Source organism: Nerophis lumbriciformis, linkage group LG07 (genome assembly GCF_033978685.3).
Source record: "Nerophis lumbriciformis linkage group LG07, RoL_Nlum_v2.1, whole genome shotgun sequence".
NCBI lineage: Eukaryota > Metazoa > Chordata > Actinopteri > Syngnathiformes > Syngnathidae > Nerophis > Nerophis lumbriciformis.
This window is the reverse complement of record NC_084554.2, coordinates 47,582,501-47,597,952: the sequence shown is the minus strand read 5'-3', so window position 1 is coordinate 47,597,952 and position 15,452 is coordinate 47,582,501. Positions and strand designations below refer to the sequence as shown.

The following is a 15,452-nucleotide window of genomic DNA, read 5'->3' as shown; positions in this document are numbered from 1 at the left end:
TATTATTTAAAAAAAGTCCCATCACCATACAAAAAGAAACGAAATTACACCCATATTAATCCATTGCGAGGCATTATGGGTAAAAAAAAAGTTTGGACACCGGATGGAATTTTTATCTGACATGTTTCAACTGTCATCTGCAGTCTTCTTCAGAAGGGTCACCTGACCACTGTGACCTGTTGCCTATCGACTGTTCTTATGGGCGTGTCCAACCAGGCAGACCTGTCGAGTATACCTGGTTGTCCGCACCCCCACTTTGGTAAACATTCCATCCAGTATACTGAAAATAAAGTCTGACTAAATAAACATTTGAAAAGTAAAGGAAAGTGGATTAAAACCGTCACACAGAATACATTTTTTTTCACGACAGCTCCCTCTGCTGGATGTGGTGGCTCACTGCCCCATTTGGCCCCAATGCAAGTTGGAAATACATTACTTGAGTTGTACCTTTATCTGGATCTGCACCAAAATAAATAAGTACTTTTTTACTAATTCAAATATAGTAAGTCATGTATTTTGCACAGGTTATCTATAATACAATAAGGATTTTTAAAGTAATCTATTACTTACTAATTAAATACTAGTCCATAGTGGTGGGAATCATCACTATTCGATTCGATTTTAATTCTTGGGGTGATGATTCGATTCAGAATCGATTCTCGGTTTAAATCAAATGTCGTAATATATTATTTAGATTATAATAAACCCTTTTCAAAACAGGTTACAGGTTACAAAAGCTCCTCGACTTATATAAAGTTAAAGTTAAAGTTAAAGTACCAATGATTGTCACACACACACTAGGTGTGGCGAAATTATTCTCTGCATTTGACCCATCACCCTTGATCACCCCCTGGGAGGTGAGGGGAGCAGTGGGCAGCAGCGGTGGCTGCGCCCGGGAATCATTTTGGTGATTTAACCCCCAATTCCAACCCTTGATGCTGAGTGCCAAGCAGGGAGGTAATGGGTCCCATTTTTATAGTCTTTGGTATGACTCGGCCGGGATTTGAACTCCCAACCTACCGATCTCAGGACGGACACTCTAACCACTAGGCCACTGAGTAGGTCATGTCATATGTGCAGTGTTTGCCTTAAAACGTTTTGTTAATTTTTTTTTATTAAATCACTGAATTTTAATAAATTTAATAAAATAAAAAAAAGCAACCCCAACTTTAACCCAATTTCAGCTTCACAATAATTATGATAGATCATTACAAAGCAATTGAGAAGACATACAAATACAATAATACTATCAATTATAACAATATTAATAATAGTTGTTTAATGTTTTTAATCCCAAAATATATTTTAAAAAACATTTGCAAAAAATATATATCTGTAAATAAAGAAATAAAATACAAAAATCATATATATATATATATATATATATATATATATATATATATACTGTATTTTCCGGACTAAAAGGCGCACTTAAAATCATTTTTTCCCCTCAAAACTCGACAGTGCGCCTTATAACCCGGTGCGCCGAATGTACGGAATAATTCTGGGTTTGCTTACCGACCTCGAAACAATTTTATTTGGTACACGGTGTAATGATAAGTGTGACCAGTAGATGGCAGTCAAACATAAGAGATACGTGTAGACTGCAATATGATGGCAATATGACTCAAGTAAACAACACCAACATTTTATATGTTCCACTGAAAATATAGAACATTACACACGGCGCTAAAATATCTATCAAAATGTTTTAGTACGACTTTGGTAAGCTATGAAGCCACACCGCTTGATGGATGTCGGCGCATTAAACATACGAGTATCATTATGGTGTGTGTATTAGGTAAGCTATATCTGGCGTTTTGATTCGCAATATTATGCAAAAGCAACTTTTCTTACCGTTTGGTACCTGCTGATCTGTATTTGGGATCTGCATAAATCCTTAAAAATTGCGCGTGCCTTTGTAGTCCGTGCCGACACCAAAGTTTGATAAGCTTCTTCTTTTTCTCTATCTTCTTGTTATGGGACATTCATCTTCCGCTGTTGCCATTTCTAATATAAAGTAGTGTAAAGTTCTTACTTATATCTGTCAGTAAACTCGCCATGAAAGCGCTAAAACATACCGGTATAGTGAGTTTACATTATTCACCCAAGGAGCTTTAGTTATTAGAGAGTTCCGGTCGGACGTTTTTTCACGGGAAACATTGTTTCTGGATGAGGAGATGCTGCTCCATTATTGATTGAAGTAAAGTCTGAATGTCATTAAAACAGTTAGCTCCATCTTTTGACACTTCTTCCACTTCCGTCCTTGCACGCTACACCGCTACAACAAAGATGACAGGGAGAAGACGCTGCCGAAGGTGAGCCACGTATATAAGACCACCCACAAAACGGCGCACCCTGAAGCGACTGTCAGAAAGCGGCTTGAAGATGATCTGTAAAACATAATCTATGCAACATTTTGACCAAAAAAACACCATTACAATGGAAGTGTTTTCCATTTAGTAAAAAAATAAAAATAATATGACCCCTTTAATGCGCCTTATATGTCGGTGCGCCTTATATATGAAAAAATATCGAAAATTGACCATTCATTTGCATTGCGCCTTATAATCCGGTGCGTCCTACGGTTCGGAAAATACGGTATATATTTTTTCTCAATTTACATATATATTTTTAATTTACATATATATATTTTTAAATTACATATATAATTTTTTTAAATTTACAGCTTATATATATACAATTTTATTTTATTTTTTTATTTTATTTTTTTTAAACTAAATTCTCAAATTATGGATTGATTTAGAATTGGAATAAATATTAATTGTGATTTGGATGTGAATCCCTAAAAATTAAATTAAATTAATTTCTCATTGTAGTCGATGTTTGGGACACGCAGCAGGCCATAATAAAAACGTAATTCATCAAAATAATCCAATAACCTCCTCTAGCCGCCGCCTCTGCTCCTTCTGCTCCTCGATGCGTTTCTGCCTCTCGGCCAGCAGCTGGCGCTTGTGCTCCTCGTTCTGCTGCTGCTCCAGCTGCTGGCGCCGGATCAGCTCCGACCGCTCCTTATTGGCCAGCTGGAGACGCAGGAAGTCCCGCCTTAGAGTGGACTCCCCGGGAATGTTGATGATTGAGCTGCAGGATGAGAGAAGAGGGTGAGAAGTGGTCCTGCCAGGAGAGGCAGGGGCGGTCTAGTCCTACCTGGGCTCGCCGATGTCCCGCTCTTCGTCCTCTTCCTCGCTGCCGCTGTACTCGTACTCAGTCTCATCTGGGAGAGAAACAAAGGTCAGGTCAGGTCATGATGATGATGATCTCCTCACCTCTCTCGCCCCTCCTCTTCTTGGTGCGGTCGATGTGGTCCTTCAACTGGATGCGGACCTGCCGCTCGTTAGGAAGGTCCCTGATGAAGGGGTGCTTGAGGAGCTGCTCGGTGCTGGGCCGCTGACCGTGACTCTTCACCAGGCAGCCGTCGATGAACGACTGGAACTTCTTGGACCTGCAACACGGCAACACTCAGCATCTCACAGACCCAACGTGTGTCGGGCTGATCGATCCCAATGTCAATAATATCGATACCAAAAACCAAAAACATTCAATTGGCTTGAAGTATCGTGATACTGGCCCTGTAATTACCTGATATTGCACCAATACTAGGGATGGGTGATACGGCCCGAATTCTGTATCGCGATATATATATATTGCAGCCTTCTCCGATAGTGATATATATCACAATATATTATTTGGTATATGAATGACAATAGAACCATTTCAAAATGCTCCTAATTTGGCTGTTAAATGATGCTGTAGCATCCTTTTCAGTTGTATTATTGTGTTAATAATCGACTATTTACTTGTAATACCTGTTGTACACTTCTGTTAAAATGTAATAATCACATATCATTTTGTTGTTTGGATACTTCCCATTGGTTTTGGGTGATACTACATATCGATCCAATACCAAGTAGTTACAGGGGCAGTTCAATGCCGATACTGATACAGTACTTAATTTCATTGAATGATAAAATTTTTGATTAAAATTTTAGTCAGACAAAAACACAGTGTGTGTGTGTATATATATATATATATATATATATATATATATATATATATATATATATATATATATATACACACACACACACACACACACATAGGGTTTACCACGCCTTCCGCGTGAATGCAGCGGAGATAGGCTCCCGCACCCCCGCGACCCCGAACGGGACAAGCGGTAGAAAATGGATGGATGTATATACATATATGTGTGTATATACAGTGTATAAATATATAGTGTTGTATATATTATACTATTTATTTTATATATACAGATATACTGTAAATATAAAAATATATACATACAGTATATACACATGCATATATACATAAACATATGTACATGTATATAAACATGTGTATATGTACAGTATATGTACATATTTACATGTGTATAAATATGTATATTACATATGTATATGTAAAAATATATAAATGCATATATATATACATACATATGTACATACATATATACACATGAATATATATATACACATACGTATTTACATACATATATAAGTACATATATACACATGAATATATATATACATACACATACATATATAAGTACACGCACACACACACACACACATATATATGTATATATATATATTTATATACATACACTCATGCATATACAGTATATATATATACACACATACATATTTAAGTAAACACACACACATATATATATATATATATATACATATATATATATATATATATATATATATATAAATAAAATAAAAAAATAAATATATATATATATATATATATATATATATATATATATAAATAATTGTAATTATAATAATATATATGAATTATTTCCAACTATTGCTTTCTATCTTTTAATTTCTACCCTTAAAATCGTCCTGTGTCAGGGGACTAAATTCCTTAGTTTGTAAACAATAACAAAAACGATTTTGTGATATCAAAACATATCAATCTAACCACAGTAGTAGCCACCATGTACTGATATCACACTTGGTATCGTTACTGACGATATTTGTACCGATTTGCCCACCTCTGTTTACATTCAATAGCTCTATCTTAGCTTTTAGCATTGGCTTATTATTATCCTCCTACGGTGTGTAGTGTAGCATGTTTAGCTTGTCTCCGTCCTCCAGTGATAATGTGCATGATTGTCACTGTCATGTTTGAGGGACACAGCCAAAATGTGTCATCAATATATTTTCCTAAATTCAAACACAGTGTTACTGTTCAAACTGTGTGTCATTGTACAGTGGACAAAATATTAAATAGACTTGTTAAATAAAACCTTTGTCTTGTTTTTCATGAATACTTAGGTCTACTGCGCTACTGTATTTTATTGTTGGTCATTATGGTGGTACTTGGAGAGCCAAGTTTTTTTTTGAGGTGATGCTTGGCGAAAAAAGTTTGAAAACCAATATTACCCAATACTCAAGTTTGTTTTATCACATGACTCACCACTTCTTTGACTTGAGTCTGGGGGCGGGGTTTCTGGGGATGAGGAAGAGCGCTCTCATGGGGTGCATGTCGCACAGCGCTGAGGAGAGAAAGGAAGACGGCGTGAAGAAAGGGGCGAACGAGAGCGCGGCGAAGACGTTCGACACTTACGTGGCGCTCCCTCCGCCATCTCTATGGCCGTGATGCCGAGCGACCACAGATCACTCTGCACGAGAAAGAGAGAGAGAGAGCAATGTTCCCGTAGCTAACGTGCTAACAAGCTAACTGCTCAGTGTACTTGTTAAGTCATAAAAATATCCGCCATCTGTCCCCACTTGCATTCTTCCACTTCTTCCCACTCTGACTTCAGAACATTTCAACAGCAAACTGAAGAATGCGACATAGGGAAGGAGGCACTTTTTCTACATTATTATTTACATAATTGCTATCTGAATTAGCATGCTAACATTAAAGTGCTAGCTTTTTGAGCTAATTTTGTATATTCAAACACAGTGTTACTGTTCAACTTTTTGAGCTAATTTTGTAACCGTTTACCCTAGAGTCATTTAACTTGGTATGTGACAACTGTTAACTGTTAGTGTGCTAACCGCCTCTGTCAGTACGTCTCTGCACTACCCAGCATTGTCCCACCCACAGAACCATCTGATTGGTTACACGCAGAGCGGTAACAGCCAATCAGCAGTGCGTATTAGCAATTTTATGTAAGCATGCAAACATTTTAGGCTTGCTCTGTAGCTCATGTTGTACAGTTACACCTAAAACTGTCGGATTCAGACACTCGGCACCATCTTCAAAGTACAGCGGCTTACGACGACCCCCGGCCTCTATTTGTTCTTTCAAAATATGTTTATTGAATGCAATTGCATCTCTTTTAAACCTTAGTAGTATCTAATAATGCAACACATTTTATACTATCATACAAAACACAAAACCAGTGAAGTTGACATATTGTGTAAATGGTAAATAAAAACAGAATACAATGATTTGCAAATCCTTTTCGACTTATATTCAATTGAATAGACTTCAAAGACAAGATACTTAACGTTCGAACGGGTAAACTTTGTTATTTTTTTGCAAATATTAGCTCATTTGGAATTTGATGCCTGCAACATGTTTCAAAAAAGCTGGCACAAGTGGCAAAAAAGACTGAGAAAGTTGAGGAATGCTCATCAAACACTTATTTGGAACATCCCACAGGTGAACAGGCTAATTGGGAACAGGTGGGTGCCATGATTGGGTATAAAAGCAGATTCCATGAAATGCTCAGGATGGGGCGAGGGTCACCACTTTGTGAACAAATGCGTGAGCAATTTGTCCAACAGTTTAGGAACAACATTTCTCAATGAGCTATTGCAAGGAATTTAGGGATTTCACCATCTACGGTGCGTAATATCATCAAAAGGTTCCGAAAATCTGAAAAAAGGCCGAAAACCAACATTGAATGCCCGTGACCTTAGATCCCTCAGGCAGTACTGCATCAAAAAGCGACATCAGTGTGTAAAGGATATCACTACATGGGCTCAGGAACACTTCAGAAAACCACTGTCAGTAACTACAGTTTGTCGCTACATCTGTAAGTGCAAGTTAAAACTCTACTATGCAAAGCCAAAGCCATTTATCAACAACACCCAGAAACGCCCCTGGCTTACCTGGGCCAGAGCTCATCTAAGATGGACTGATGCAAAGTGGAAAAGTGTTCTGTGGTCTGACGAGTCCACATTTCAAATTGTTTTTGTAAACTGTGCCAACTTCACTGGTTTTGGGTTTTGTACATTTCCCCAAAAATTTTTTTAGGGTGAAATAAAAACAACAATAATAAATATCTGATTTATGATTGCAAAGCATGTTATCCATGAAACTGTACACTGTAAAAAAAACAAAAACAGATTTTATGATAAAATAATTTTTTTTCCATTTTCAGCAAAATGCTGTAAAACCGCCGTGAATTTTATGGTAAAATTGTGGCGACTGAGCTGTCAGTTTTTACCGCAAGAACTAAATATTTTCTTTTACAGCGTCTGTGAAAAAATATAACAATCAAATACATACTATATATTCATAATCATAAATGATTCATGGTTGAGGTAACTGCGATGTGGCCCTCAGTGAAAACCAGTTTGACACCCCTGCTCTATATCGTAGCTTTGTGGTGCAGCTGACAAGTGAGTGTAATATCTAATAATATATCTCAGGGCTGTCCAAACTTTTGACACTGAGGGCTGCAAACAGAAAAATCAAAGCATGTGGGGCCCTCCTTGATATCTTTCATCTTCAAAACATAAAATTATTTTTTTTAACCACTCAAGTTTAGTCCCAGGGTCTCAGTCATACAAATGTCAAAAATAACTCATATATATATATATATATATATAAACTTTTTTTCAATGCTTATATCTGTAGATCAACTTCAGATCGATCTGTTGACATAAAGTTATTTTTTTTATGTTTTATGCCCTTTTTGTTCAAGAAAACCCCATGTTTGGTATGGCAAAAACACAAAATATGCAATATTTCCCACATAAAATATTACAAAGTGGAATATTTCATGTGAAGTAATTGGAGCCTTAAATAGGTCAATAATTCATAACAACATTGATTTTGATTCAATATTATTTTTAGAGCAATGAAAGTTAAAAAAATAAATAAATCCAACTAAAATTATTGGGGATATAAAACTCATGAAAGTTTTGAAAATAAGTCATAGGTTTTTTTTACATTCACTCTTAAATCTCTAGATCAACTTCAGAACTATCCGTCCATTATACAATTTTTATGTGAAGTAATTGGAGCCTTTAATTGGTCAATAAATCATAGCAACATTGATTTTGATTAATTATTATTTTTAGAGCAATGACAGTTTTTAAAACAAAAATCCCACTAAAATGATAGGAGACCCAAAAGAGTGTGTTAAAAATAAGTCATACTTTTTTTTTTTTACATTCACTCTTAAATCTCGTAGATAAACTTCAGATCTATCCGTCAATTATACGTTTTTATCAGTTGTTCCTGTTTTTTTTCTTTGTTTTATGCCTTTTTGTCAAATAAAACTTTGTTTTTTGTACGACAAACACACAAAATATGAAATATTTCCCCCTAGAAATATTTCAAAGGGTAATATTTTTTATGTAAAGTAATCAGTCTTAAATAGGTCAATGAATCATAGCAACATTGATTTTGATTCATTATTATTTTTAGAGCGATGACAGTTTTTAAAAGAAAAATCCCCTAAAATTATCGGGGACCCAAAAGAGTGTGTTAAAAATAAGTCATCCTTTTTTTTTTTACGTTCACTCTTAAATCTCTTAGATAAACTTCAGATATATCCATCAATTATAAGTTTTTATCAGTTTGTTTACAAAACACAAAATAAGCAATATTTCCCCCTAAAAATATTTCTAAGTGTAATATTTGATGTGAAGTAATTGGAGCCTTAAATAAATCAATAATTCATAACATTGATTTTGATTCATTATTATTTTTTAGAGCGATGACAGTTTTTAAAAGAAAAATCCCACTAAAATTATTGGGCACCCAAAAAGGTGTGTTAAAAGTAAGTCATACTTTTTTTTTTACATTTACCCTTAAATCTCTTAGATAAACTTCAGATGTATTTCTGTTGTTTTGTTTGCTTTACACCTTTTTGTCAAAGAAAACTTTTTTTTATACGGCAAACACAAAATATATGCAATGTTTCCCCCTAAAAATATTGTCAAAGTGGAATATTTGATATGAAGTAATTGGAGTCTTAAATAGGTCAATAATTCATAACAACATTGATTTTGATTCATTATTATTTTTTGAGCAATGACAGTTTAAACAAAAATCCCACTAAAACTAATGGAGATCCAAAGGGTCCCACTCATAAAAGTGTTAAAAATAAGTCATACTTGTTGTTTACTTTCAGCACTACAATCCGTCGATTATAAGTTTTTATCACTTGTTTATGGTTTTATTGTTTGTTTTATGCTCTTTTTGTTTAAAAAAAAGTGTTTTATTATGACAAAAACATAAAATATGCAATATTTCCCCCCAAAAATATCATCAAAGTGTAATATTTGATGTGAAGTAATTGGAGCCTTAAATAGGTCAATAATTTCTAACAACATTGATTTTGATTCATTATTATTTTTTGAGCAGTGAGGTTTAAAAAAAATCCCACTAAAATTATTGGGGACCCAAAGGGTCCCACTCATAAAAGTGTTAAAAATAAGTCATACTTGTTTTTTACTTTCAGCACTTCAATCCGTCGATTATAAGTTTTTATTACTTTTTCATGCTTTTTTTGTTTAAAAAATTAGTTTTATTATGGCAAAAACATAAAATATGCAATATTTCCCCCAAAAAATATCATCAAAGTGTAATATTTGATGTGAAGTAATTGGAGCCTTAAATAGGTCAATAATTTATAACAACATTGATTTTGATTCATTATTATTTTTTGAGCAGTGGGTTTAAGCGGTAGAAGATGGATGGATGGATGGGTTTAAAAAAAAAATTCCACTAAAATTCTTGGGGATCCAAAGGGTCCCATTCATAAAAGTGTTAAAAATAAGTCATACTTGTTTTTTACTTTCAGCACTTCAATCCTTCGATTATAAGTTTTTATTACTTTTTCTTGTTTTTTTTGTTTGTTTTATGCTCTTTATATTTAAAAAATGTGTTTTAGTATGGCAAAAACATAAAATATGCAATATTTTCCCCAAAAAATATCGTCAAAGTGGAATATTTGATGTGAAGTAATTGGAGCCTTAAATAGCTCAATAATTCATAACATTGATTTCGATTCATTATTATTTTTTGAGCAGTGAGGTTTAAAAAAAATCCCACTAAGATTATTGGGGACCCAAAGGGTCCCACTCATAAAAGTGTTAAAAATAAGTCATACTTGTTTTTTACTTTCAGCACTTCAATCCGTCGATTACCAGTTTTTATTACTTTTTCATGCTTTTTTTGTTTAAAAAATGTGTTTTATTATAGAAAAAAAATAAAATGTGCAATATTTCCCCCAAAAAATATCATCAAAGTGTAATATTTGATGTGAAGTAATTGGAGCCTTAAATAGGTCAATAATTTATAACATTGATTTTGATTCATTATTATTTTTTGAGCAGTGGGTTTAAGCGGTAGAATATGGATGGATAGATGGATGGGTTTAAAAAAAGAATTCCACTAAAATTCTTGGGGATCCAAAGGGTCCCATTCATAAAAGTGTTAAAAATAAGTCATACCGTATTTTCCGCACTATAAGGCGCACCTAAAAACCACAATTTTTCTCAAAAGCTGACAGTGCGCCTTATAACCCGGTGCGCTTTATTACGATTCATTTTCATAAAGTTTCGGTCTCGCAACTTCGGTAAACAGCCGCCATCTTTTTTCCCGGTAGAACAGGAAGCGCTTCTTCTTCTACGCAAGCAACCGCCAAGGAAAGCACCCGCCCCCATAGAACAGGAAGCGCTTCACCCGCCCCCGGAAGAAGAAGAAAAAACGCGCGGATATCACCGTACGTTTCATTTCCTGTTTACATCTGTAAAGACCACAAAATGGCTCCTACTACGCGACAAGGATCCGGTTCATAAAAAGACGCAATCTCTCCATCTGCACACGGATTACTACCGTATTTCACAGCAACTGATATTCCTGTGAACTGCACTGTGGAACGGGAGCACGTACGGTGAATATTCGCACCACAGGGAATGAGAAGTCATCCTTCACTGTGGTTCTAGCTTGCCATGCTAACTTCCTCCCATGGTGATATTCAAAAGGAAGACCTTGCCAAAAGAGACCTTTCCAGCCGGCGTCATCATAAAAGCTAACTCGAAGGGATGGATGGATGAAGAAAAGATGAGCGAGTGGTTAAGGGAAGTTTACGCGAAGAGGCCGGGTGGCTTTTTTCACACAGCTCCGAAGGCGAACACACCTTCACTAAGACGGGCAGATAGCGCCGGTCGACATACGCCAACATCTGCCAGTGGATCGTAAATGCCTGGGCAGATATTTCGGTCACAACTGTGGTCCGAGCTTTCCGGAAGGCAGGATTCACAGAACTGCTGCACAACAACAGCGACACTGAATCCGATGACTTCGACGAGGCGAAGCCGGCCATTTTTGGATCCCACGCTTGCGCAACTTTTCAATTCGGACACCGAAGACGAAGAATTCGAAGGATTTACGAATGAAGAATAACTTCAGAAGGTGAGCGCTATGTTTATTTTGTGTGTTGTGACATTAACGTTCGAGCAACATTATGTTGCTATTTATTGCTCTACACCATTTTGAATTTTACTATGTTTGTGATTGCACATTTGCGTACATTTTGGGACAGAGTTGTTAGAACGCTGGTTTTCAATATATTATTAAAGTTTGACTGAACTATCTGACTGTTTTTTTGACATTCACTTTAGCGCAGCGTTTTTTTGACATTCACTTTAGCGCAGCGTAGGCGCGGCTTATAGTCCGGGGCGGCTTATTGGTGGACAAAATTATGAAATATGTAATTCATAGAAGGTGCGGCTAATAATCCGGTGCGCCTTATAGTGCGGAAAATACGGTACTTGTTTTTTACTTTCAGCACTTCAATCCGTTGATTATAAGTTTTTATTACTTTTTCGTGTTTTTGTTGTTTGTTTTATGCTCTTTATATTTAAAAAATGTGTTTTATTATGGCAAAAACATAAAATATGCAATATTTTCCCAAAAAAATATCGTCAAAGTGGAATATTTGATGTGAAGTAATTGAAGCCTTAAATAGCTCAATAATTCATAACATTGATTTCGATTCATTATTATTTTTTGAGCAGTGAGGTTTAAAAAAAATCCCACTAAGATTATTGGGGACCCAAAGGGTCCCACTCATAAAAGTGTTAAAAATAAGTCATACTTGTTTTTTACTTTCAGCACTTCAATCCATCGATTACCAGTTTTTATTACTTTTTCATGCTTTTTTTGTTTAAAAAATGTGTTTTATTATGGAAAAAAAAAAAAAAAGTGCAATATTTCCCCCAAAAAATATCATCAAAGTGTAATATTTGATGTGAAGTAATTGGAGCCTTAAATAGGTCAATAATTTATAACATTGATTTTTTATTCATTATTATTTTTTGAGCAGTGGGTTTAAGCGGTAGAATATGGATGGATGGATGGATGGGTTTAAAAAAAAAATTCCACTAAAATTCTTGGGGATCCAAAGGGTCCCATTCATAAAAGTGTTAAAAATAAGTCATACTTGTTTTTTACTTTAAGCACTTCAATCCGTCGATTATAAGTTTTTATTACTTTTTCGTGTTTTTTTTGTTTGTTTTATGCTCTTTATATTTAAAAAATGTGTTTTATTATGGCAAAAACATAAAATATGCAATATTTTCCCCAAGAAATATTGTCAAAGTGGAATATTTGATGTGAAGTAATTGGAGCCTTAAATAGCTCAATAATTCATAACATTGATTTTGATTCATTATTATTTTTTGATAAATGTCAGTTTTAAAGAAAAAAACTTTGTGTAATTAGAGTCAACAATGCAACTTTTTCTCGTTACATGTTTGCACTTTTATTCCACTATTTTATGTTTTTTTTGGTAAAAGCATATTTAAAATGTGCCACGGACTGTTAGAAAATGAGCTGCGGGCCGCACTTTTAATACAGAATGTATTATATTTGTATAAGGGCCAATAAAAACTTCCCCCCCTGGGACCGTCTTACAAACACGTGCACGCTCCGTACCTTGAAGTCGTAGGTGGCGTCTGGGTTCTCGTCACACGCGATGACCTCTGGGGCCATCCAATACGGCGTCCCGATGAACGTGTTCCTCCGTCCCACCGTGCGATCCAGCTGGGCGCTCACACCAAAATCCACTGCACACACACACACACACATATCAATTCATCATCAACTTCATTTACCTAAAAAAGTCATTTTGCTCACCTAGCTTGACCTCGGCGTTCTCTGTCAGCAGCACGTTCTGACCTTTGATGTCCCGATGGATGACCTTGTGCTGGTGGAGGTGGGTGAGACCCTGCGAGGACGACACGCGTGCGTGAGTGACTGCGGCGTTTGGCTGCCGCGCTGCGAGCTCACCCGGAGGATCTCCCTGCACACGTAAGCGATCCATTCCTCCTTCAGGGAGTTCCCTTTGGTGTTCTTGATGAGGTCCGTCACTGAGCCGGCGCCGCAGAACTCCATCACCAGCTGGAGCACACCACCAAAGTCAGCACTATTAGCAGCAGCACGTCGTTTTGCGTGTTTGTAGCTTCAGTGCTATAGAGATGCGTGTCTCTAAGACGCTATTGTGTACTTGGGGCTAAATTAGGGACAGCCTCCAACCCCAGGGGTGTCCAAAGTGCGGTTCGTAGCTCATTTTTAAAAACCCGCGGCACAATCTTTAGCATTCTAATATTAGCATGCTAGCTTTTTTTTTTTTGCTAATTCTGCAGGTATACACATCAACGTCAAATATTTAAAAGTTAGCGTACTAGCCTTTTTTTTTTTTTTTTAGCTCAGTCATATTTTGGTACTTGATGCATGCTAACTAGGGGTGTAACGGTACGTGTTTTGTATTGAACCGTTTCGGTACAGGGGTTTCGGTTCGGTACGGGGGTGTACTGAACGAGTTTCTAAGCTAAAGTCTTAAAAAGCTGCTTTGTTTCTTCTGCCTCTGTCTCAGCACCCAGCATTGTCCCACCCACACAACCATCTGATTGGTTACACAAAAAGCGGTAACAGCCAATCAGCAGTACGTATTCAAAACGGTAACAGCCAATCAGCAGTGCGTATTCAGAGCGCATGTCGTCAGTGCTTCAGCGTCGAGCAGATAGGTGTTTAGCAGGTGAGCATAAAGCAGCGTACTCTCCCCAAATTAAAATAAACACCTCCCAGTCAACTACTAGTAACATAACTATGAGCCCGTTGACCTTCTAGAAACTTAAACTGCAGCTCAGCTCGCTCGCAGTCCTGGCTTGAGGTGAAGGCTAATTAGCTTTTAGCGTAGCGTTAGCTCATTTTGCGGTGTGTGTGCGTGTAAGTGTGTGTAGTCTCTCCTATTGCTATTGTACTATTTTTTCAGCTATAGTTACATTAATCATTAGTAATGGAGCAGCCTAGTTTTGAATGGCAGGGTCCCTGCTATCACATGTTGATAAAAATATAACATTTACATAATAAAAATCAACTACAGGCTTCCCAAATGCTGTAATAAATTAAGCATGATGAGTTGACTTGAAACTGTTTAATGTTGCACTTTTTATATGTAGAAGAAAAGTTTTGTCATTTTATTTAATCTGAGCAACAACTTGAGGCAGTTTAATGTTGATTAACGTGGGCAGAATTATTATAGTGTTCCCAATGTTAAAAGGATAAAGCCATTGTTTACATATTTGGTAAATAAATAGCCAAAAAATTTATATTTTGTTGTTTTCTTACTGTACCGAAAATGAACCGAACCGTGGCCTCTGAACCGAGGTACGTACCGAACCGAAATTTTTGTGTACCGTTACACCCCTAATGCTAACATTGGCAGGCTAGCCTTTTAAACTATCTTCCAGGTACACACACCTGAGTAATATTTTTTGGTACTTGACGCATGTTACAGATAGCATTTTAGCATGCTAATTTCTTTTTAGCTGATTTAGCAGGTATACTCAGTGTCATATTTTGGTATTTCACCAACGCTAACCTTAATCATGCTATTGTTAGCATAGCACCATTAGCATGCAAGTTTTTTCTTTAGCAAATTTTTCGTGTTATTTGACACTATTTGGCTAGAATGCTAATTGCTGGCCTTTCAGTGCAACATTTTCATTTTCAATCTATGAATGTACAACTGTTTGTTTATTTTGTTGACCATTGACCGAAGAATAATAAACTAACATATGCTAACTGTTAGCATGCTATTGTTAGTAAGCTAACTTTTCAAGCCAATTTCTCAGCTGTACACCTCAGAGTCATACAACTTGGTATGTGACACATGCTAACCGTTAGCATATTAACTTTAG

General features: G+C 36.1%; 1 protein-coding gene across 2 annotated transcripts in view; it reads right to left on the bottom strand.

Moving 5' to 3' along the window:
• The window catches only part of tnikb (TRAF2 and NCK interacting kinase b), a 74,247-nt gene that overhangs the window by 36,010 nt on the left and 22,785 nt on the right, over positions 1-15,452 (bottom strand). For both annotated transcript variants that reach the window (XM_061964994.1, XM_061964993.1), the window contains exons 5-12: positions 13,540-13,650; positions 13,387-13,477; positions 13,186-13,316; positions 5,620-5,674; positions 5,470-5,548; positions 3,288-3,463; positions 3,169-3,235; positions 2,904-3,102 (exon numbers count right to left, since the gene is read on the bottom strand). In XM_061964994.1, coding sequence (XP_061820978.1) covers positions 2,904-3,102; positions 3,169-3,235; positions 3,288-3,463; positions 5,470-5,548; positions 5,620-5,674; positions 13,186-13,316; positions 13,387-13,477; positions 13,540-13,650 — 909 coding nt within the window. The remainder of the gene's footprint in view (positions 1-2,903; positions 3,103-3,168; positions 3,236-3,287; positions 3,464-5,469; positions 5,549-5,619; positions 5,675-13,185; positions 13,317-13,386; positions 13,478-13,539; positions 13,651-15,452) is intronic.